General features: G+C 56.9%; 6 protein-coding genes across 6 annotated transcripts; 2 read left to right on the forward strand and 4 right to left on the reverse strand.

Annotated features, from left to right (window-relative positions):
* Positions 1-67: 67 nt before the first annotated feature.
* B0T15DRAFT_490434 (uncharacterized protein) lies at positions 68-4654 on the reverse strand (the record flags this gene model as incomplete). Its single annotated transcript, XM_062866679.1, has 2 exons — positions 68-4319; positions 4386-4654. The coding sequence occupies 2 exons, from the start codon at positions 4652-4654 to the stop codon at positions 68-70; spliced, it is 4521 nt and encodes a 1506-aa protein (XP_062723601.1).
* A 158-nt stretch (positions 4655-4812) lies between these two features.
* B0T15DRAFT_522682 (GTP cyclohydrolase II-domain-containing protein) lies at positions 4813-6449 on the reverse strand. Its single transcript, XM_062868645.1, has 2 exons — positions 5130-6449; positions 4813-5053 (listed from the first exon to the last, which is right to left on the reverse strand). The coding sequence occupies exons 1-2, from the start codon at positions 6249-6251 to the stop codon at positions 5006-5008; spliced, it is 1170 nt and encodes a 389-aa protein (XP_062723602.1). The 5' UTR covers positions 6252-6449; the 3' UTR covers positions 4813-5005.
* On the reverse strand, positions 6373-8065 carry B0T15DRAFT_549668 (uncharacterized protein; the record flags this gene model as incomplete). Its single annotated transcript, XM_062870225.1, has 3 exons — positions 6373-7140; positions 7183-7898; positions 7957-8065. The coding sequence occupies 3 exons, from the start codon at positions 8063-8065 to the stop codon at positions 6841-6843; spliced, it is 1125 nt and encodes a 374-aa protein (XP_062723603.1). The 3' UTR covers positions 6373-6840.
* Positions 8066-9315: 1250 nt separating this feature from the next.
* On the forward strand, positions 9316-10549 carry B0T15DRAFT_391504 (1, 4-beta cellobiohydrolase; the record flags this gene model as incomplete). The annotated part of the gene is made up of 2 exons (XM_062864594.1): positions 9316-10250; positions 10333-10549. The coding sequence occupies 2 exons, from the start codon at positions 9316-9318 to the stop codon at positions 10547-10549; spliced, it is 1152 nt and encodes a 383-aa protein (XP_062723604.1).
* A 280-nt stretch (positions 10550-10829) lies between these two features.
* On the forward strand, positions 10830-12453 carry B0T15DRAFT_409892 (uncharacterized protein). Its single transcript, XM_062865362.1, has one exon. It carries the CDS (start codon positions 11060-11062, stop codon positions 12041-12043), a length of 984 nt encoding a protein of 327 aa, XP_062723605.1. The 5' UTR covers positions 10830-11059; the 3' UTR covers positions 12044-12453.
* Positions 12454-18218: 5765 nt separating this feature from the next.
* Positions 18219-23377, reverse strand: B0T15DRAFT_86037 (armadillo-type protein). Its single transcript, XM_062871396.1, has one exon. The coding sequence runs from the start codon at positions 23158-23160 to the stop codon at positions 18421-18423; it is 4740 nt and encodes a 1579-aa protein (XP_062723606.1). The 5' UTR covers positions 23161-23377; the 3' UTR covers positions 18219-18420.
* Positions 23378-23710: the final 333 nt, after the last annotated feature.

The following is a 23710-nucleotide window of genomic DNA, read 5'->3' on the forward strand; positions in this document are numbered from 1 at the left end:
GATACACAATAGCGATGCGCCGATGCGCCGTCACAGGCAATGGGTAAATCCGGTCCCGTCGCACCATTCACAGAATATTCCCAAACACCTTCCTCCTCGCCTTAAGCAAGGCATCCCTTACCGCCGGAGACCCGGATATCGAGCGCTTGATACCATCCCCACTCCTCTCCTTATTACCTCCACCACCATTAGCAGCAGCAGCAGCAGACTCCCGCGAGACCGCCCGCCTAGACACCGCCGCGGGCGCCGACGACGGCGGCGGCACCCTCCTTCCGCCGCCCAGCCCCCGCCCAGGTCGCGCCTCCTTCTTCATCTTCTCCTTCTTCTTGTTCTTCTGCACCCAGCCCGAGCCGTCGGGCAAACTTGAGCTCGGCTCCGCACATGTCTCGTCGATGCTGTCTTCGGCATAGTGCTCTTCCAGCTCTGGCTCCGGACTGCTACTCAGGAGCGAGACGACCTGGGACCCTTCCGGGACGACGAACGGCGACTTTCTGGAAGAAGAGGAGGTTGCGCGTTCCGCCTTGATCCGAGCGGGCGGGGATGCGCGCTCCGCTTTGATGCGAGATGGAGTAGTCGAGGGTTTCGGACCTTCGTTTCGTTGTTGCTGCGCCGGCTGCTTCTTCGGCGTCCGCTTTTCGATGGGCTTTTCGACCAGCTCCTGAGCGAGCTGTGAGAACTTGTTTTCCTCATCAAACATGTCGTCGGCATCTTCTGGACGCCGCATCTCCGCCTCGTACTCCGGATCCGGGGCAACCTCGGATTTGCGGGCCTTGATGGCGGACTCAATATCGCGCTTGCTGGGTGAATGGGATCTATTGGTTGAGGCCGATGCCCAGTTCTGACTGAGCGATGGAACGGAGCTGACGGATGACTCCGCCTCCGAGTCCGAGCTGCTGTCATGCTTCGTCGGCATCTTCCTAGGGGGTAATTGCTCGTCACTACTACGCCGACCCAAGGTGGAGCGAGACTCCCCGGCAGCGTCGTCAATATCGTGAAGAGTATCCTCTCCGAGTTCGATGCTGAAGTCGAGGTCGACTTGCCGACCGCTGTGAAGGCTGCCTGTCTCGGAGGGCGGTAGCTCCAGCTTGGGGTAGGCTACGGGAGGTTCCGAGACGGGATCCGAAAAGCCGCGGAACGGCTCGAGATAGATAGGCTGAGAGTCGACATTGTTAGAAGTCGAGGTCGCTTGACAGGTCGGCTTCGGAGTCGCTTGGCTTTGGTCTTGCGAACCTTCGGAGAAACCGCCGGTTTCCAGGATGGTTTCTTCTTCCAGTTGTCGCGACGGACTGCTCAGGTCCAAGCCGACATTGCTGGTGACTGAAGGATCAACCTCCCTTCGAAAGCCAGCATCATTGATGAGCCCGCTGATCTCGTGCCGACGGTCGTCCGAGATCGAAATAGCAGCAGGTTCTTGTGCACCGGACGTCTCTGAAACAATGCTTTGATCACCGTGTGCGACATCAATGTCCGCGTCTGGAGAACCGATTGCTTCGCTTACCTGTTCTGCTTCAATTTGATCCGGTGCAGAGGGGCTCCTGTTGTCTGAAGCATTGGCTGTTGCATCATGCACTGTACTCCTCTCCACAGAACCAGATGGTTGAGGTTCCGGAGACTCGCCCTCCGCTGCCGGGGCCTCCGCTGCCGAGGAAGGAGGCTGTTGAAGGATGCGAGGCTCAATCATATCCGCGAGTTCCAACGTGCGATATCCCTGCTCGGCGGCTTCGTCCTCGCTCTCGCCTTCTTCATCTTCCATACCAGGGAGCTCGAACTTGTCATAGACCCGGTTCCCCTCCTCATCGTAGGTCTTCTCGGGGCGGTCTAGTTTCCGATCTCGCCTAGCAAGACGAAGCTTTAAGCTGTTATCATCCAAGACATCGACCACGACGCCTGTCAGGGAGGATACTTGAGGTTGCCAGTTGGTGGCTTTGGAGAGCAGCCACTGCTTCCATGTCAGGATCATGCCGGGCCTGGCCTTGCCGGGTTCGAGTGTGGGTAGAGCTGACACATCGGTTGGAATTGGTGGCAGATCTTCCTCATCCGCATCTTCTGGCGCCTGCTCTGCTTGCTGTGCAGATTCCTCCGGTTCGTCGTCATAGTTGAGTTCCGTATCGTCAACCCCAGCGTCGCCGCCGTTGCTGTAGAACGAGTTGTCATCATTGCCATAAGTACCGTAGCCTGCGTACTTCTGTCTCTTCGCAGCTGAGCGGCCTTCTTCGTCAAGGAACTGTGACTGGTCACGCTGCTTCCGTTTCGAGCGCCCGCCGCGCTGGTTCCTGCGCCCGCGCAACTCTTGCTGTTGCGGATCCCATCCCTGGACGAAGGGGAAGGGCGGCTCACTGAGCTCCATGTCGTCGTGACAGCATTCCACCGCACGGTAAATGATCTTGTCGCGCCATGCTTCTGGATCTTTCGCTGCCCCATCGTCTTCGGCATCCTCTTTCTGACCCGGAACATCTTGGGAATCCTGCTTGCTGTTCACCTGGCTCGGCTGTTTAGCAGATGCCTCTGACGGCATATTGAGCATTTCAAGCAATGCAGCTTTCTTCTCGGCGAATGACTCCCGTCCGAGAGCTCCCACACTGGCTATCTCCTGAGAAGCAGTCTGGTCAGGTGCCGGCAAGCCTTCCCCTCTAGCCGCAGCCTTCTGCGCCTTGAGTGCAGCTCTTCTCCTAGCGTTCCTACGTTGCGTAGCGAGCTTCCCTTGCCCCGGCGGAACTGGCTTTGGGGTTGCCGTGGAGTTGCTCGTAGCATGAGATTCCGGTTCTTCAGGGCCCGGCTCTTGAGCAGCCTGGTTCAAAGGGATCGTGGCAATAGCTTTCTTCTCAGCCGAGGGCTGGCTGGACGCCTCATCGGCGCTATCGTCGGAAGAGTCGTCGTCCGATGAGTCGTCATCGTTGGATGAATCTGCCGCATCGCTCTCATTCTCACTGGCCGAGCTATCAGCGACGCTGCTGTTAGAGTTCTCGCTGCTACTGTATTCGGCATCACTGCTATCACCTTCGCCACCACCACTGTCGTCGTCGCTGGCATCAGTGTGACCTCCGACGTTGCCTGCATCACTGCCGTGATCGCTGTCATCATCATTGTCACTGCCACTGTCATTGCCACTGTCGCTCTCGCCCTCGCTCTCCGACTCGTCGCTGCTGCCGCTCTGGCTGTCACTGTCTTCTGACATAGACGAACCATCGGACCCCGAGAGCTTGGCGCCTCCCTCTGGCTCGGGCACCTTTGAGGATGCTACCTCCGGACTGCCGTCGCTATCGCTATCACTATCGCTCTCGCTGTTCTCTGACCCCGACGCGGGCAACGGCACTTGCGCGGCGTCGACTGGGGCGGAATCCTCATCGAATCTGGTATGAACCGGAGGCTTCACAGCGTGACCGGCCTTGCGCAGGGCCTCGGCCACCTCGGCGGCGGCGGTCCCGGCGAGGATGGAGCCACTGGGAAAGCCGTGTTGGTCGAAGTGCTTCACAACGGACGCCACCGATTCCGCCTCGCTGTCGGATTCGGCATCCTCCGTTGCCGCGGGCTTGGCTGGATGACGATCGGATTGCCCAAGCATTGCGTCAACGGACAGGGCCGGTTGGTGCCGCCTTTGCAAGCTACGGTAGGCCAGTTTGAGGTCTCCGCGGCCGCGGACCAAGGCAGCTCCGCAAGCCTTGAACGAAACCGTCGGGAAAGCCGCTCGAAGTATCTGCGTCTTGCCCTTGGTTGAGAGTGGTCTGGGGAGTTTGTTTGGGGGAATTAATTCCGGTCGACTAGGTTCTTGTTGTATAGAGAGCTGATATGAGCTATCCGAGGCTTGAGATGAGCTATCAAAATTCGTAAACTCTCCATGTCTTAGAATAAAATGCTCGTTATCCTCCCGCAGACCCTCGAGCTCGTTATCTATCTCAGTCGGGCTGGGGTAATTGACGTCGGAATCTTGCCCGCTCGCATCTGAACCCTGATCAACATCGTCGTCATTGTCCACGAACTCGTCGTCTTCATCTTCATCATGGCCTTCGGACCCGTCACTCTGAGCGTTGCTGGGACTCGGGTGGATGCGCACACGTCGCCCGGCTCTATCATCTTCGCCATGCTGGGTAAGAAGGAATTGCGGTTCTTGGTCGCCGTCCTCTTCAACTCCATTTTCGGCTTCATAGGTAATCCTCCGGCGCTTCAGAGGAGGGATATCAACGGGGGGTCGGTCTCTTGGGGTCTTGAGGCGCGGACGGCCGAACGCTACCCCGTCGATAAGGTGCCTGCCGTCTGCCGAGATCTGGTCCCTCCCACTCAACCGACGTTTTCGCCGGTCACCAGTGTCAAGGGGTCGGATACTAAACGTGCAAAAGAAAACAACGTCAACATATCGTTCCCGTCATATTCGATGTATCGGCACTCACAAGACTTCCTCGTTATCTCTCAAAATGGCCGAGACCTGTTGAAAATGCAGGCAGTCGAAGCCACGGCCATTGATCTCGTCGCGAAGCTGGACGACGTAGTCTTCCAGGCCCCAGTCATTGCTCTCCAGCGGGATGATGTCGTCGACCTGCTCAAGCAGGTTCGCGATGGTGGGGTCGTTGTCGAGCTGCACGGCGAAGACGACCCGCGTCTCGGGGAGTTCGTGGCGTCGCACGACCAACCGCAACCGGAGGCTGTTGCTGTCTCTCATGCTGGGAATGGAGGAGACTGTGATGTATTTGTTTGTTGGGTTTGTTGCCAGGATGTTGTACGCTGGCTCGGGGCGAGGAGCTTGAAGCTACTGTACCTTACGGAACGAGATGCGCGGTTCGGTGTCTTGGCAGCTCGACGCGTGCACGACGTGATAACTTTTCTGGGCCATCCGGTTATCGATAAGGCTACATTGCTATCTAAATCAACACCACCTCAAGCTGAGACGGTACACAATGTCCTTGTTTTCAGATCCAATGTCTACCCAAAAGAACAACGCCAATGCCAATGCACAAGGTATCTATGACACATACACAAGAATCTACAAGCCGCGGCGTGCATATATGATGCGTCAGCGCGGTAGGCTTGCCAAATCTAGCATATGACCCATCTTCTCGATCTGCGGCAAGGGGTAATCCAAAGTTAGCTTTGGAACGGATCAATAGTCTTTTGGAAAAGAACCGGGTTCTCCCTACCTTGGTCTTCAAGTAGCCCTCCACCTCAGGCGCCCTAAACCCGCCCCTCCCCTTCCACGAGAGCGGCACCATGGCGACGCGCTCCTTGACTACAATCTCGCGGTGGGGACCTTCGACAGCGCGGATCTTGTCCGGGTTGTTGGTCAGCAGGCGGATCTCCTTCTGCCCGAGGTCGAGCAGCATGGCCGTGGCCAGGCCGTAGCTGCGTGCGTCGGCCGGGTGGCGCAGGAGCAGGTTGGCCTCGACCGTGTCGGAGCCCAGGTCCTGCAGGTTGTACGCCTTGAGCTTCTCGCCCAGCCCGATGCCGCGCCCTTCCTGCCGCAGGTAGATGATGATGCCGCCGGCCTTGTTGCCGGGCAGCGACATCAGCCGCGCCGCCTCGTCCAGCTGCTCGCCGCAGTCGCACCGCGCCGACCACACCGTCTCGCCCGTGTAGCACTCGCTGTGTATCCTGACGAGCGGCGGCCCGTGTGCGGATTGTTCATTGGCGCTAGTGCTTTCAAGCGAGGGCGTGTTTGTGCCGCTGGTAGTTCTCCCAGGGTATAGCCGGCCGGTGTAAGCGCCTCTTACTAAGCGATCCATCTCGGTCTCGCCCTCGCGCACGGCGTCCAGGGACTTGCTCCGGATGTTGTTGCCGAACACGATGGCCAAGTGTTCCTTGTTATCTACGTTGTTGGTGTAGAGGTGGAGGAACATCTCGGCCCCCGTGGTGGTCGGTATCCGCGCGCGCACGATGCATTCGACTTGCGGCAGCGTCTCGAGCAGCCGCGGTTGCTTGGTGCCGCATCCTCCTGTCGGAATCGTGCTGTCGACGGGTATGCCGCGGGGTTCGGGTGGCGCACTGCTTGGTGTCGCTGTTCCCGGCGTTGCTGGCGGTGTAAATGCGGGCGAGAGAAGGGATACTGGTGGTGGAGGCTGTGTGGATGGCGTCTCTGGCTGTGATGCGTCATCTTGGTTATTCGCGCTCCTGGACGCGGGGTTGCCGAAGGAGATGGAGAAGTCGGCTTGTTCTACGTCTTGGTTATTGCGTGACGGGCCGCTCGCAGTCGTCCGCGGGGAGTAGAAGGACGGGAGCCGGGTCCGGTCGTCGGACTGAATGTGTTCTATCGCGGGGCTCGGCATTGTAAGAGCGCGGGGTTGGACTCGGCGCAAAGCAAGGCTTCAAGCGGCGAGTTCAGGTTCAGACTTGCGCAGGTGGTGTCAAAGTCTCTGTACTGAATTGGATCACAGGCGCATCAATTGATGGTGGAGGCAATGGAGATCTGAGTTTATCATTCGATTCGCGGGTCGAGAAATGTCAATGACGGCCGGGCCGACGCTGGTCATTTCACAGGCATTAGTCAGGACCCGCGGTTTCTGATGTGATGCCGAGCAGTTTGCCCCGCAATGTGGGGAACGGGAGCCGGCGTTCGATGACCAACCGCTCGGGGCCCGGTTATTCCCACGCCCCCTTGTCGAATCTTGTTTCGCCTTGGACAATTGCTTGCGAATTGCTAGCCAATTCTCCAGCAATTTTACGAATACAAACCTACGTTTTCAGTTTAGATGCCAACACTACATACAGTGTTCTATTGTCTGCCCTAGAAAGCAGGCGTCTGCCCCCCGCATTAGAGGCGGAACTCTCACCCGGTTGGCATAGTCGGTAAAGGGTCGAGTAACAGGCGCTCAGTATCTAATCAGGATTCAGATTGATACCTCCTGGACATACACATCACGGTTCACTGCCCGAATTGACTGGCTTCAAACCCCTGAGCGTCGCTAGCGGGCACGAAGTCATCAGCATGTGGCTCAGCAACGTCTTATAGTCCCAGCCCAGTGCAGCGGCGGCGATCAGGGTTAAGCTAGCCTGGTCGTCTCGGCCCGGCCGGCCGGGCCCCGTCATGTTCGGCTTCATGTTGACGTCGAACAGCGCAAATTTAGACCGCGGCGACTGGTCCAGCCGGCGCACATCGATGCGGATCGGCGCAGCAACTCTGAGCAGACGGGCGGCGCGCACGCACTCGTCCATGACCTAGGCGTAGGTCGGGTCGTCGCCCATTTCCGCCTCGGTGACGGCGCGCGAGTTCTTGGTGACGGCAACGACGCCGTTGTAGGGGGCGATGCCGTCGACGTGGTTGAAGCGCGTGACCACTGGCAGCGCCCAGTAGTCGGCCTTGCCCACGGCGGGCAGGGGCGGCATCACAGTCACCGTGGCCTCCTCGCCGGCGAGAAACTCCTCGACCATAATGGCGGGCGACTCCTCGAACAACCTGGGCGCGTGCTGGACTAGCTCGTCCATGTTGTGGCACACGCGCACGCCGTGGCTTCCCCGCCCGCGGATCGGCTTGGCGACGATGGGATACGGAAGCTCCTTCGCCAATGGTAGTAGTGACCGTGGAAAACGGGCCTCGCCAATATTACTCGAGGAACTAGCCGTCATGGTCCACGAGCGAGGTAAAGTGAAACCGCCCGCCCGCCGGAGCAGACTGTTGACGTAGTTCTTGTCATCGTACTTCTCGATGGCCAAGGGCCCCTGGCCGACCACGCACGCCTTGTCCTGGAAGGCGCCGATACGGACGGACGTTTGCAATGGGTGAGCGGCGAAGAGGATGGTGTTGGCCCAGAGATGGGTGGCGCCCTGATCGAGGGCCTGCAGGATATCCTCCTCCGTGTCCTGGAAGCACCAATCCACGTCCCTGTCCGGCTTGGGATCGGGCACGGGGCAAATCACCTTAATACCCTCGACTTGGCGAAGGTTGTAGGCGATGTCTGCGCCCGAATCGCGGTAGCCTGCAGTAGTCAGTAAGAAGGTCACTACCAGTATTAGCTAATCAAGAGAGGTACCGACCATTCGGCTTCTTGGGCTTCCGGACACCGTTGATGATTGGCGGATCGAGCGCCTGGAACACAACGGCTACCCGGGCCTTAGTCGAACCTGTTGCCGCTGCGGTGGTCATCGACCGGCGCGCGCTTCGGACAGTCGCCCGCGCGAAGAGTGGAGGCAGGCCTCGAATCACCGTAGCCATTATACGGTCATATGATCAACCCATCTCTGGCATCCCGCAGCTTTCAGGTTTGGCGGGTTGCTGATGCCGTGGAACTTGAAGATAGAAACGGATCCGGAAGACTCACCCGGTTTTCCTGGCTTGAATCCGAGATCCGGTGCGGGCCGGACCCACCACATCGGAAAGTCCCGAATCGCACATCAGACGACGGTCGTTTATTATGATTATCGCTCATCCTGAAGCAATCCTACTCCCGAATCACTCGCTACAGCCTGAAGGTCACAACTCCTGGTCAGTTGGGAGCAAATGAAATGCCGATTGTACTGTTTGTTGGGACATTGGTAAATTCTCCGTTGAATGTTGATCAGGAACGTCGAGGTACGCCAAGGCCCTTGACCCACTGCGTTCGCAGGCGCGGCAGGCAAGCGGAAATGACCCTCCGAAATCAGTGCCGTCTTGTCCTAGACTTGTGTAACCAAGACAATACAGACGGAATATCTTCAACAAACAAGACGATGGCTAAGCCGGGGCTTCATGAACAGACTCCCTCCAAGGCATTCCCGACCCTGGCGGGCGTTGATAGGGTACTGGAACTGGATTGTGTCACGACAGATCTTCGTGTCCAAGAGCCGAGAAGACCAGCTCTTTCATCTTTCAGGCCGCTTTCCCGGACGAATATTTCAGGACGTGGGGCGAACGACCCAACCGATTCAGAATGGCAACAAGTATCCTGGAAGATCGGCCATTGTGATCCGTCCGGTTGTTTAGCCTCATGAGCTCGCCATGAGCCGAGGTCAACGTCGTCGAGGTGGACTGGTGGAGTTGCGGCTTGCGGATATTCGGCTACACACCCGGAGCCGCACTTTCGACCAATGTCTTGGCATCCAACACATACACGTGTAGTTCCCTTCCGGGCGGGTCGTCCTCATCGTTGTCCGTGGCACTACAGTAGCACGTAACAAAGGTATCCATTCGAGACGACCGGGTAAACGGTATCGACCCAGCCATGGCACCTGGACCCACGGAATCAGCCGCTCACCCACGGCCCATCAACCCGGTACCCGGAGGATGAGAAGCCGCATCACGTTATGAATCGTGCTGAGCTGGGTATAAAGACCACCCTTGCAGACGGCTCCAGATGGAGTCTTTGGGTTCCCTTCTGCGTTGTCGAACTGCTTGAGTTGTGCCACCGGTTCTTCACCATGCGTGCCTCGTCCTTGCTTGCGGCCCTCGCCACCGGGGGCCTTGTCTCGGCCGCTCCCAGCATCAAGGAGCCGCGGGCCACCAGTGCCGGCGGTGACGTGAACCCCTTCCAGGGCAAGGCACAGTTTGTCAACCCCAAGTGGGCAGCCAAGCTGGATCAGACCTTTAAGTCGTTCCTGTGGAAGGGCGACATCGCCAACTCGCTCAAGGTGCGCAAGATCCAGCAGACCATGGGCTCGTTCGTGTGGGTGTCCCGCATCGCCGATCTCTCCAACATCGACGACGCCATCGTGGCCGCCCGCAAGGCCCAGAAGAAGACCGGCAAGAAGCAGATCGTCGGCCTGGTGCTCTACAACCTCCCGGACCGCGACTGCAGCGCGGGCGAGAGCGCGGGCGAGCTGCACAGCGATGAGAACGGCCTGGAGCGCTACAAGAACGAATTCATCAAGCCGCACGCCGAGAAGGTCGCCGCCGCCAAGGACCTCAGCTTCGCGATCGTGCTGGAGCCGGATTCGCTGGCCAACCTGGTCACCAACATGGGCGTCGAGCTGTGCGCCAAGGCGGCGCCAACGTACCGCGAGGGCATTGCGCACGCCATCGCCAGCCTGCAGTACGACCACGTCCATCTGTACATGGATGCGGCGCACGGTGGGTGGCTGGGGTGGGACGACAACCTGCCGCTGGCCGCGAAGGAGTTCGCCGAGGTGGTGAAGCTGGCCGGCGAGGGCAAGAAGGTCCGCGGCTTCGTCACCAACGTGTCCAACTACAACCCCTTCAACGCCGTCGTGCGCGAGAACTACACCGAGTGGAGCAACTCGTGGGACGAGTCGCACTACGCCACGTCCCTGGCGCCGCATCTGCAGGAGAACGGCCTCCCAGCGCACTTCATCGTCGACCAGGGCCGTGTGGCGCTTCCCGGGGCCCGGAAGGAGTGGTATGTGAAGCTTTATAAAATGCTATAATCCCTTCCTTGTGCGTCACAGAACATTAACTAACACACCCCTTTGCACAAACAGGGGCGAATGGTGCAACGTCTTCCCCGCTGGATTCGGCCCCGCGCCCACCACCAGCACCAACAACACCGTCGTGGACGCACTGGTTTGGGTCAAGCCCGGCGGAGAAAGCGACGGGCAGTGTGGCCTGACGGGAGCTCCAAGGGCGGGCGAGTGGTTTGACGAGTACGCGCAAATGCTGGTGAAGAACGCGGATCCGTCGGTGTATAAATGGTTCTAGGCAATTGAATCTCCGATCTGATTTAATCAAATTGATCGTTATTACTTGATCGCTAGTGGTACTACATGCAAGCCTATCACATGGGTTGTAGATACGTAGGTCGGAAGGATCCGAACTTTACAGACGACACTTGATGCGAACGACCTTTCGAACTTTCGATATGACATCCCCTACACGGACTTGTTTTTGGAATGTAAAATATCAATTAGGGATTTACAGATCCCTTTGTGTAACAAGTAGCAACACTTGAACCTGCGTGGTGTAGTGCTCCCCTGGACCCCTATGACGTCGCATGACGTAGCTGCGCCAACACGACGGCATGAGATCAAACTAGGTATCACCTCTCAATACTAAGACCCTGAGTATCATGAACATCCACCACCATTCCTTCTGTCAAGTTCAGCAACCAGAACTGGCATTCGGAGCACAATTTCACCCCGGACTTTTACTTTCCTGCATAACTACCAACGTTCCAGCTCAACACATAGTCACACACATATCTAATCCAATATGACGACCCCTTCCGATCCACCGCCCTCGTACGAACAAGCCATCAAAGACCACCCGCACTCCCTGCCGCAGGAACCGCGCAATGGCATCCCGCTCCACGCGCGACGCAGCATGGAAGACGAACTGCGGCCCCTACCGGCGGGGTGGGTGCGCGACTTCGACCCGGAAACACAGCACCAGTTCTTCGTCGACACCACGGCCACCCCGCCACGCTCCATCTGGCAGCACCCGTACGACGACGACGTCTACCTCAACTCCCTGCCCGCTCCCGAGCGCGAGCGCATCCTCGCCACAGGCCACTCCGCCACCGAGATGCACCGCCGCCCGAGCACGGCCGACATCGTGGCCGAGGACAGCGATACAGACGACGACGACGACCCATTTTCATCAGCATCAGCAGCAGCACTTCCCCCTCGCCCAAAAAAGAAAGAAGACAATGATAGGAGATCCCTCGGCCGCCGCCTGAAGGACCATCTCACGGGGACGACGCACGAAGAACGCGCGCGCGAGCGCGAGCGCCGCGCCCGCGCCGAGGAGGAGCTGTACCGCCAGCACCAGGCGCTGCGGCGCGCCATGCGCGAGGCCATGCGCACGGGCCAGCCGCAGCCGCTGGGGAGGGACGAGAGCCGTGGCGGGGAGGAGGTCTTTATCGAGCCGCCTGGCGTCAGGTTCCCCGGGGTCGTGGAGGTTAGGAGGGTTAGTCCGTTTGTTAGTGAGGTTGTGTACGACGAGCGGAGGCCGGCGGGGAGGTATCTCAGGACTGAGGGGTTGTATGGTGGTGGTGGTGGTGGTGGCTTGGGGTTTGGTGGTGGAGAAATGTATGGAGGGGGAGGGTATCCGTACGGCGGAGGGGGCTGGCAAAGGCCTGGGGTGGCGTACTGTCGGGTTCCGGGGAGAGGGTACGGTGGTGGGCTCGGGGTTCCGATGATGGCGCCGCTGTTCGGGGGGATGGTGCTGGGCGGGTTGGCGGGGTCTATGATGTGAGGGTACGAAGGCGAAAGAAGAGAGCGTTTTTCTTCTTCAGTGGGGTAGACTTATGATACAGGTGTCAACTCAAGCCGTCCCTGACGTAACACCCAACCCGACCATTTCACTTAGTGTATATTGCCGAATCGGAATCCACTACTGACTCATTTCGCTCTCTGCTCATCGAGTTCCAGGCATCTATGGGGTTGCCAGACCCATCTCGTGTCTTTTCGCCATGATCGTTCTCGACAGACTGGTACGCACCAAGATGCTTCGGGACCGGGACGTTGGGTATGCCGTTGGCTTGGCCTGTCTGACTGGACTGGCCGGCGCCTTTCCCCTGGATGGTGACATGGCCAATGGCGCAGCGCAGCGTGGTGAAAATGCCATGTTGTTCATCTACCTCATTACCTGTTCCTCAACATAGGGGAAAGCGTTGCAATTTTCTGGTTGTAACCTCTTCCGAATCTCGACGGCTTACACCTACAGGGCCCACGTGACTTGCACCGGCGCTAGACAGGCTGCGCACACCGCGCGCACCCTGTGCACGCTGTGCACACTCCGTTCACGCCCTGTTCACCTCCTGCTCTTACCTGGTTGAGGGTGGTCTGTGCGAGTCATAGACTCGAAGTCGCTTCTCTGGTAAAATGGCTGTAAAGCTACCTGGTATGGATGGTCGGATCTGCAAGCTTGGCTATTGCCACCGATTGCCATGACCCTGCAATTCACTCGAGCTAACAAAACAAACCCCGGAAGGTTGTAGCAGTCAAAAATAGCATCCCTGTTTATAAGTGAGTTATAAAATGGCTGCTTGTCCTCTGCCCCGGTCCCGCCTCATCATCACCATCATGCCCTTACAACTCTACCCATTTCCATTTTTCTCTCTATCAACATCCCACGCACAAGACCACTTTACAACTACCATGACGAAAAGTGGTAGTAGGCGAAGCGGGAAAGAAAACATAGGCAACGACGAGCTAATTCGACGTGCACTGCAGAATGGATTTACAGCAAATCTGTCGAAGTATGACTCGAACCCGGTTCGGAGGAAGCTAAAGCCAAGCTGCCAAAGAAGATACAATTGAATACTTAAATTCTGGGAAGTGTACGCTAGCAGACATGAGTGATCAGCGCTCGCAACAACTCAACCTATTTAAGTTCAATTCAACCCAAAGATCTGAGAGTCAACGCAACCCAGGCATGGCAACCCACAACCAACCCAGACCCCGAAGTTGCGAGAATTGCGAAGGTTGCCAAGAGCCAGTATACGTACCATACCCCCTGGCATTTGGCCGATTTTCCCAACTTTTCCCAGGGTCCCTGGTACTTCCAGGCCCCTTCGGGACTCTGTTCCTCTGCGTTTTAGACCAAACCGCCACCAAATACATACAGGGAGGACAGTGGATTTAGAACGTATATATGGGCTATTATATGTATTCCAGTATTACAGTCATTTTAATCGTCGTTTTAGTAAGCCTTTTCCGTTGCATGTGCCAGTCTTGCGTCCAATTTTTCAGTGTTTGATGTGCCAGGGTTAGGGAAATGTATGGGGTCGGCACGGAAAAAACGTAGGCCGGCCGACAATCAACCTATACAACTCAACTCAAGTTCAACCCAACTTCGGCCTCTGCAGGCAACCTCAATTCAACCCGAAGGCTCGGGTTGCGTTGATTGGGTTATTGCGAGCGCTGTGAGTGTTTAGCATTACAAGTGGGCATGTCACGAACCAACCATTCAAGGGCCTCCACAGGGCTTTGGAACCAATCATCTCTGCCGCGTCATGTAGGCTGACGTGGGTCGCTAAAGATAGCCGGCGACCTAGAGCGATCGTGATCGCTGAGGATAGCCAGTGCTCCCGAGCTATCATGATAGCTCGGGGTAGCCAACGCTCGTGGGCGATCATAGGTATCTAGATACGGTAGTACCTAAGGAGGAACCTGTATATAGATCCATCGTTCTACCACTCATTCAGATAGCTAGCTTCCGCAGTGAGCAATTACCAGCAATAGTTCCTACCTATTGTGCAGACATTGCAGCAAGCATTGTCGTGCACCTTTTGGCTTCACCGAAACCTACAGCCCGACCAGCAGTACCTTCGACAGAATAACCCTTTCAGAGGCAGGACTGTCTGGGTTTCGCCATAGGGCAGCAATCTCTAACGGGTAATAGGTTCACGCAGACATTTGAGATGGCCCCAAAGAGTCGAGCCAAAGTTGCCAGCGCTATTGCTAGCACGAGTGACAGCACTAGGGACACCGCACGAACAAGAATCATACATCGAATCGCCAGTGCTAGGCGTCACGGGCTGGGAGAAACCTTTACCTACGGACCCGGGGTACATCGAAGATGCCTCTACCAAGGAATACTCGAGCCCTCCGAGCATCAGCGACCTGAATTAGTTCGATGGTAACCAGGAATCCGCATCTTATCGTGACCAGGAGGAGGAAGAGTATGATGATAATAATGTGGCTGAATATAGGGTGGAGGGTACGGAGCAAGGAAGCTACACGGGAGACTTCGAGGGGACCGAGAACTATACTATGGGTGGTTCGGTCGAGCAAGACGGAGAGGAATACCCGCCGGAGGAGTAGTCGATCGCTAATATAGCTGTGAATTTGCAGCGCTTGGAAGTTATGATGGAGACTGTGGTCACTGGTATGCTTATCATTTCTTATCCCAATGTTGCTTGATCTGGTTGACACGGTTGAGATGGTTTTACAGCTTGCTCGATCTCGACACCCAATAGGGTAACTTAGCTAGATAACACTAACGCTTAAGATTTGCAGCTCGAAGCTAATAAAGCATATCTATCCATCACTTTCACAGCCGGCCCGTGTCTAGGTCACAACCCTACTAAGATACAATTGACATGTCATGCCGGCCCACCAGCGCTGAGCTCGGGGACCACCACTTCCGCCTCGTTCCCGACCTTGACGCAATACTGTGCGGCAATGCCAGCTGTGAAAAGATCCATGAGAAACCCTCTCACTACTTCCTAATCCTGCTAGCCCAGGGACGCCTTCCAAAACAGTCGACTAGCTAGGACCACGGGCTTCCTACCTTAACGCAAGGCAAACCAAGTCCGGGCTTTCCATCTCCCACCACAGAACACAAACCAAAACCAGGTTTCCTGCCACATCCACAAGCATACCCGCGCACTAGCAAGATTCAGCTTTCCAGGTTATTATTAACCGAACTTCCAGTCAAATTTCTCACGCGCCTAGCAATCCCTCACCACTGGACGTTTTCCTCGCAGTTTCTTAGCTCGCCGCCAATCTCGGCCATCGCGGCATACATCACGCCTCGTAAGTAGCGAACTTTCTTGATCAGATGGGTTTCGCCGTGCCTTTTCCGAGGCCGTGAAAGCCGGTCTCAAGGACATTAACGATAGCCCGACCACTATACTTTATACTAGCGCCATTGCAGCAAATGTAAAACCGACTTTAAGAGGGACCTGAAGCGCAACTAGCATGAGATTTGCTTCAAATATACAGGCATATGTACATGTACCGGAAGAGCATGTTCGGCCCGACAACGATTGGGACCACATCGCACCACCTTTGGCTTGGCATGCAACTTCAAGGATGTCCCCTCCAGTATTATGACCGTGTTCCGGCGCCAACATGCTTACAGTTACATGCTGTAGGAACCACACCTCCCTAGGTAGAAGTACCTACCCAGGTACCTACCTAGTTAGATTAAGTGGAAAAGGTTACTGCCTTTGCCGCAGGCAGGATCATATGAAACTAGCCTAGGCACCTAGCTCTCTCCATTGCCTTTCAAGCTTAAAGTGGCCCAGTACGCATGACAAGTCCAAGCTAAATACCTACTACCTATCGTAGGTACAGTAGGCAACAGCAGAAGTGTTTCAGATATCCAAGTAGAAATAAAGATAGGAAGTCCAATGTTTCGAATAATTGCCTTGCTCACAAGGCCAGGGGAATTATAAAAAGGCTGTTTCTCTCTTTATTTCCCTACCCTAATTACAATCAATAATCAGGCTCTTTCATTATCATCTTAGATTCACAATAAACTTTTACCTCTACTCCCTTATCTTCAGCTATCCACCACGTCTCCATCATGCTCCATCGCAAGGCTGCAGCGTCAAGTGCTTCTAAGACTGCGGCGCCAAATGCCCCCAAGGCTGCGGCATCAAGTGCCTCCAACGCTCCAGCGCCTCGTCAGGCTGCAGGTCAGCAAGGTCCTTCGCGGGGAGGACCCCAGATCGAATACACCCGCTGGCCCATAGACAGACTGGCAGAAGAGCAAGCTGTGGTCGAGTATATGATCAAGCAAGGGTTGCCAGACCTAGGAGTTACGAGTGGTAATATAAAAGTCGAGGTCCATAGGTATGTTGGATATGATCTACCCAAGCATAGAGAGCGGGGGCGTCTAGCTTCTATACTAACCATATCTCTACGCGTCTCTCTAGCCGTTCCCTATCATATGACAAGAATGGTTCGTTGAAGGGGGTGACTATGATAGCGGGTTTCTACCAACCTATAAGGATTGCCCCTGGAATGTTGGTTCGGAGGATAAGCGTCACATATTTCGGGGGCTCCGAGCTGGTTGACAACTCCGCCCAAAGCACCTACCACGTTGAACTTGTCGTCAGCCAACATGTGGAATATAGCATTCCGCTCCAGACGCGCTACCCGCTCAACGTCAAAAAGCTACCTACTGGGGGATATGAGGTCTATTGATAGATCTTTGATAGATCGGCTAATCGAGACTCGGGGCTTACAGGTCGAGCCTGAAGAATTGAACACTTATCAAACTTATTATGTTTGCCATTATAAAATTGTATGCCGGCTCGGGCACAATTTATATAGTCAATGTGACGGATTGAGCTACCTGAACCACTCGGCTAGCTCGCACCTTCCAAAAGGATGCCGACATCGCAAGTCCCCCGACCTTGCGACTCTGTGGTCCATATACGCGTTCACGCAGGCGCGCCGCAGCGCGTGCTCCACTCGGCCACACCGAGGAGCAACCTGCCGTGACAGTCAATTATGTCGTCTTCTGGCACGCACTAAGGGTGTCGGTATAAGTTTTCACCTATTCAATGACTCCCAATGCTCCTATTATTCCTATCCCAATGTATTTTACTAAACTAGCTATACCTTAGTGTAGTTGTCTAGACTTAGTAGACTATACCGCATGTCCCTCGTTTCATACGCGCCTGTCCGAGTGTCGAAGAAGCAGAGCGCCTCAGCGCCTTTATCTTGCTGTTAGGGTGGTGCGCGTAGGCAATGGCAACGGTATAGGCTTCTTTATATTCGAGCGGGGCATGGCTGGGCCTCGATCTCGAAACCCTCGACTCCGGTGAAGGAGATGCCGAACATCACGTCCCACAACCTGCCAACCCACTCATCCTTCTTTTGGCCAAGTCGTGGCATTAGACCTTGATGATGCGGTATCTTAGCTCATGTACTGGCAACGCTCTGATCGAGAAGCAAAACACCTGTGACCTACAGCAGGTCAGGTTGTTCGTAATACAACAAACTGCTCTCCTAGTTCGATTGGGGTGCATGCCCTCTTTACCCTAACGGATCAGTTATACTAGCTGCTGTACATGTCATTTTGGTGTCTAGGGAAGGAGCTCCTAGTGGCATAGATGGAAGAAGCGCAGTTCTACTAGACTGGTGGCCTTAGGTTACGGCACCTTATCGCGACATCTAATCGTACCCTACCTACTACTTCCATAGGTGAGTGTTGGATTTATTGAGCCAGAACCCTGACAAGAACATTGACGTGCAGCAAACAGCCAGATTTATTACGCTGCCACCAGACGATAGCAGGTAGCCAAGCACCTTGGGCTATGAGAGCTTTCTACTCGTCTGGATTCGATTTGCGACGCGTAGGAGGAACGATTTGGTCTCCTCACCCATCGCTGACGAGGCACCTGGATCGTCTGATCCTCCCTGCTGCTTCCGCGCTAGGTCCACCAACTCTCAGCATGGGCCAGCTGCTTCCACATCGGAGCGTTGAGCTTCGTGGCGTAGTTGCCGAGGTAGTGTAGAAGCGCCAGCCCCTTCTTATGCGTGAGGATCAGCGATATGTCGATGTTGCGCCGCAATCCTATCGCCATGCTCTGGTTATACTGATTAACCATCGGACGGTCCCTCTTCACCTCGAGCAGGCCGTCGTCCGTAAAGCCGGTCTGCGGCACGAGTTGCCAAGGCGCCCGGAACCGGCACAGCTGCGCTTTGAACTTTTCCACGCCCGCTTTCAAAACCGCCTTGATGGAGTACTTGACACACGTAGCAGTGTGGTGGTGGATCTGGAAAAGTCATAGTCTACTTTACCACATCGCCCTACTCGACATACAATGTGTTTCGACTGTACTCCTAACCTACGTGGTATAATTCCTTACTTGTGGGTGCTCCCTATGGCTACGGAATTCTCAACTTTTTCCGTACTCCTTGGATCGCCTCTCGAAACCGATCTACCTGATTGGAATGGATTGCTTTGAAATCGTCCGACGTATGAATGTAGACCGCGTCGCCTATGTAACAACTGAAATACTCGTCGAAGCTCCTCCTTAGCCAGACCTTGTAGAAGGACTCTGCATACCGGATAAGGATCTCTGGCGGGAGGGCCGCCTGGCCTCCGAGGGCGTAGACCGCCGTCCGCCGGACCTGCTCGTCCTTGTCCTCGAGCCAGCCCGCTATGGCCTGGACGATCTTATGCGGGAGGGCCGCCTGGCGTCCGAGGGCATCGACCGCTGCCTGCCGGACGTCCTGGTCCTCATCCTCGAGCCGGCCCGCTACGGCCTGGAGGATCTCGGACGGGAGGGCCGCCTGGCCTCCGAGGGCGTCGGCCGCCGCCCGCCGGACTTGCCCCTCCTTGTCCTCGAGCCGGTCTACTATGGCCTGGAGGATCTCGGACGGGAGGGCCGCGTAGCGTGCGAGGGCGTCGGCCGCCGCCCGCCGCACCTGCCCTTCCTTGTCCTCAAGCCGGCTTGCTATGGCCTGGAGGATCTCGCACGGGAGAGCCGCCCGACCTCCGAGGGCATTGGCCGCCGCCCGCCGGACGTACCCGTCCTTGTCCTTAAGCCGGCTCGCTACGGCCTGGAGGGTCTCGGGCGGGAGGGCCGCCCGGCCTCCGAGGGTATAGACCGCCGCCTGCCGGATGTACCCGTCCTTGTCCTCGAGCCGGCTCGCTATAGCCTGAAGGATCTCGGGCAGGAGGGCCGCCTGGCGTCCGAGGGTATAGACTGCCGCCCGCCGGACCTGCTCGCCCTTGTCCTCGAGCCGGTCCGCTACGGCCTGGAGGATCTCGGGCGGGAGGGCCGCCTGACCTCTAAGGGCTTGGACCGCCACCTGCCGGACGTACCCCTCCTTATCCTCGAGCCGGCTCGCTATAGCCTGGAGGATCTCGCGTGGGAGGGCCGCCTGGCGTCCGAGGGCGTTGGCCGCCGTCCGCCGGACGTACCAATCCTTATCCTCGAGCCGGCCTGCTATCGCCTGGAAGATCTCGTACGGGAGGGCCGCCTGGCGTCCGAGGGCATCGACCGCTGCCTGCCGGACGTACCCCTCCTTGTCCTCGAGCTGGCTTGCTATAACCTGGAGGATCTCGCGTGGGAGGGCCGTCTGGCATCCGAGGATATAGACTACCGCCTGCCGGACGTACCCCTCCTTATTCTCGAGCCGGCCTACTATAGCCTGGAGGATCTCGCACGGGAGGGCCGCCTGGCTTCTAAGGGTGTCAACCGCCGCCTCCCGGACGTCCTCGTCCTTGTCCTCGAGCCGGCCTGCTACGGCCTGGACGGCCTGGAGGATCTCGGACGGGAGGGCCGCCTGGCGTCCGAGGGTGTAGGCCGCCGCCTGCCGGACCTGTCCGTCCTTGTCCTCGAGCCGGCCTGCTACGGCCTGGAGGATCTCGGGCGGGAGGTCCGCCCGGCGTGCGAGGGCGTGGGCCGCCGCCTGCCGGACCTGTCCATCCTTGTCCTCGAGCCGGCCCGCTATAGCCTGGAGGATCTCGCGCGGGAAGCCTTTGAGTGGCTGTGGTATGCGAAGCACTGCAATTTGCAAGCGGGAAGAGACGCCATCTTTCAGACAGCTCGGTGCTTGTTCAATGGCGTTTGCCGAGACCTTTCGTAGGGAGGACAGGATCTTCACTTTTGCATTCTCAGATCCTTTTCGTAAGACGTCACCCAGGACATGTTCTGGAATCTCCATTTCGCGGGCCAATGATGACCAGTTTTGGAAGCCGCATTCAAACAACACCCATCGTGACAATTCGTCCTCTAAGCTTGTTCGAAGGTAGGTAAAGCTTGGTGAATTGTTCGACGGCGTCTCGTTCAAGCAATGCATGACTAGCCGCTGATGCGTCGGGCCCAAGAGGTCGCGCGGCTCGTCGTCGATCGTGCGAAAGAATCGGAAGAGTTGTGTCTCGTTGCCCTTGTCGTAAAGGAGGCCGGCGACGAAACGCCAAAAGACATCGTAGCGCGCCTTGTATTTCTCCGTCCGAAGGAAGTCTTCGGCGTTTGTGGGTTTCGTTACTCCGCCGCCGAGTCCCAAACATGGAAGCTTCTCCCCAGGCTTCCAATGCTCTACAAAATATTGCGCAGCGAAAAACTCCTGAAATGTCAGATGTAAGAAGTGATAACTTCGGTGTCTCTGACTAGAGGGAGCGTCTGACGAGCGTAGAAACGAGACCTTCGCGAGTGAGAGAGACGACGGCCGAGCTTCCGCAGCTTGTAACCCCGAGACACGGCTCCATTGCTCCCATATCTTGTCTTGATAATCTTTGTCGAACTCGACCACGTCGCTGCAGAGACCAGTGAAAGCAAGGCAGCGGAGAAGGTTGAGTTCCGGCACTACCTGCGATGCGATCTCGCTGTCGAGCAATCGCTTCGCGGCGTCCTCAGAGAGCGGTTTGCCTTCGTGCGTCTTTTCCAACCGTGCGGCATCCTTCTTCCACAGCTTCGATTCAATTGTTCGATAGAGGGCTGTCATGGTCGTCGGTGCTCCTTGCGAGTTCATAGAAGCGTCCCAACTGTAACAGAGCGCTTCCAACTGTATGGGAATTCGAACTAGTCCTTGAAGAAGCTGATGATCCTGGAGGAATGTCTCGATCTCTGTCTCCTGTTCACCTACAGCTATCTTCAAGTAGGCTTGTACTTGGTCCGGGTAGAAGCCAATGGTCTCTAGTTCCAGATCGACGCGTCCGACGTGAGTCAGGCTCAGCCCGGATGGCCGGGAGGTGATGATGACGTGAGGCTGTTTTAGTAGGTCGTGAAGAAGCCCTGGCGTTTCGGAATCCAGCTCCCGAGACACTTCGTCGAGACCGTCAAGGATGAACAGCGTCCTGCTACGCCCGTCAGGGTTGCCCACCGTCTGTCCTACTGCTTTGGCGAATATATCTCCGTTTCCAGTACGGAAGTATTCGTCGCGAAGCCACTGCTCCAGATTATAGGCCGACCTCCCTTTCAGCGTTCGCAGAGGTACCCAAAGTAGGCGGTCAAACATGCCATCCCACATGCCCTCGTGAAGGTAGTTGTAGACTATCCTCTTGCACAGGGTCGTCTTTCCCACGCCTGCCTGGCCCCGAATCAAGATCCGCTGTGGTGGAGCTGTCGTACTATCCTGTCTTTTCCGGGCGTCAAACAAGCAAGGCAAGGAGACCTGCTTGTCCTTAACCGGAGTCTCTACCTTCAGCCGAGCGGGGAGCGAGAACGGGGAAGACTTGCGCTCCGCATCTCCTTGCTCTGAGCGGCCGGGATTGTGATCCGCCTGCTCCACAACGGCGAGGTTGATATAGCACTGCTCCATCGGCAGTCGATCGCCCGAGAGCCGTTCGACCTTGAGGAGTCGCTCGTCGTTCTCCATATAGTGTTCCCGCACCTTGACGTCCGCGTAGAAAACCTGGGCTTCGAGACAGCATTCCCAAGCCTTGTTCAGCAGGTCTGCCGAGAACGCGCCATCGCTTGGTTCCCAGATGGGAATCGAGACCGTATACCCTTTCCTCCACGAACAGCAGGACTTCGGCGCAGGCAGAACATTGTCTCTCCAGTCGGGTCGTCCAAGAGTAACCGCAACCAGCTTGACCCATTCGCGGACGCGTGGATGGGCCGATTTACACCCCGCGGGAACCAGGTTTTGTTCGAGGAGCTGGACGATTTGCTGTTTGGCCGATGAGTCTCCTACTTCCCAGGCCCGCTCGAGCTGTGCGTAGAGGCCGCACAGAAATTCCTTTTCTTGGTGGCAGGGCACATTTCCGACAAACTCCTCTAGGTAGTTGAAGGCCCTCGCTTGGATCAACATATCTGTGAACCGGAGAGCCACATACCAGCTCTTCTGCTTCTGCAGGAGCTTGACGCCCTCGGCCGCGCCTCCGAAGGTGTCGACCAGGCCGGATAGCGCCTTGACCACGTCGACCATGGAGCGGACCAGAGCCGGCAGATCCCCCAAGTGCGTAAGACCGTCGAAGAGCTTGGCCGGATCCATGGTGGGAACCGCGCCAGCCACTTTAGCCACACCTTGGACGACGGGCAGCATATTGCGCCAGAGAGCTTTGTACGGACCCTCGTCGTTCGGTATCCCAAGCAAGGCTTGATACGCGTAGCGAGCGGCCTGAGCCAGGCGGAGTTCTCGCTCCCGGCTCAACGTCCCGAGTTGCTTGAGCAGGGGCTCGTGCAGTTCTTCTCGACTGAGACCGGCGGTCTTCGTGTCTATCAGGGCGTCGAGGACGAATGACAGCGTGCAGATCAACCGGTACTGGGATCTGGGATCGGCCTGTTCAACGGCGGCCTTGAGCCGCGTCTGCAAACTTTTCATCACGCACCCAAGCTCGAGATCAGCCGTCTTGTCCCCATCAGCGCAGCGGAGGACGGACGTAAACGCCGGCAGGAGCTGAGGGTCGAGGAGACTGCCATCTACTGTGCCGAGGATCACGGCGTTGCCGAAAGCCCTGGACAGGTCTCGGTAGCTGCTGGCGGTGGTGACAGGGGCGAGCGCGGCGGCCTCCGGCACGTGCGATGGACGGCGCTCGTCTTGGAAGATCTTGATCATTCCCTTCGCCAAGGCTCTCAGGGCGTTCGTCTCCTTCGGATCGGTGTCGTTGCTCCGTAGGCGTCGGACAAGGTCGTCCGTCCTCGTCGGCCTGGACTGGAACGGGGCCCGAGCCATGCTGGGCCGCAAGATGTTGAAGGACGTGCGGAGCGCAGGAGTGACGCGGAGGGCTGGTTGGTACAACTATGGTGCGCAGAACGGTTGCGCGGGCAGCAATACGGTATGCATAGACAGGACGTGACGACCTCGGGCGAGATCCTCGGCGACGCTCGGTGAAGGTGCAGCTGGCGGGCGGGGTTGCAATCCATCACATTCATCACCAAGATCGGACGTCATTATTGTGGGCTGCCCAGGAGGGTAGACTCAGCATTGTGGAGTTGTTACTTCAAGGAGGGGAAACCTTGATGAAATGTCTGTCGCGGCAATTGTCAGATGATGTATGTTGCTCAGAACTTCGTCGGCGGAGGGGCTGTCGAGCGTACAGGTCATTGTCAATGAGCTGCGTAGATCATCAAAGCGTCAGTAAACGTCGCAAAGAGTTGCAGTCGCCATCCACTTTATGGCAATTGACTCACTGGGTAGTCGGTCTTGACCGTCTTGCTAGGCCACGAATACGTCTGGGTCTAGGAGTCCGACATGTTGGCGGCCGACAAGGCGTCGTCGTCGA

Source organism: Chaetomium strumarium (assembly GCF_033439665.1).
Source record: "Chaetomium strumarium strain CBS 333.67 chromosome Unknown B0T15scaffold_2, whole genome shotgun sequence".
Classification (NCBI taxonomy): Eukaryota; Fungi; Ascomycota; class Sordariomycetes; order Sordariales; family Chaetomiaceae; genus Chaetomium; species Chaetomium strumarium.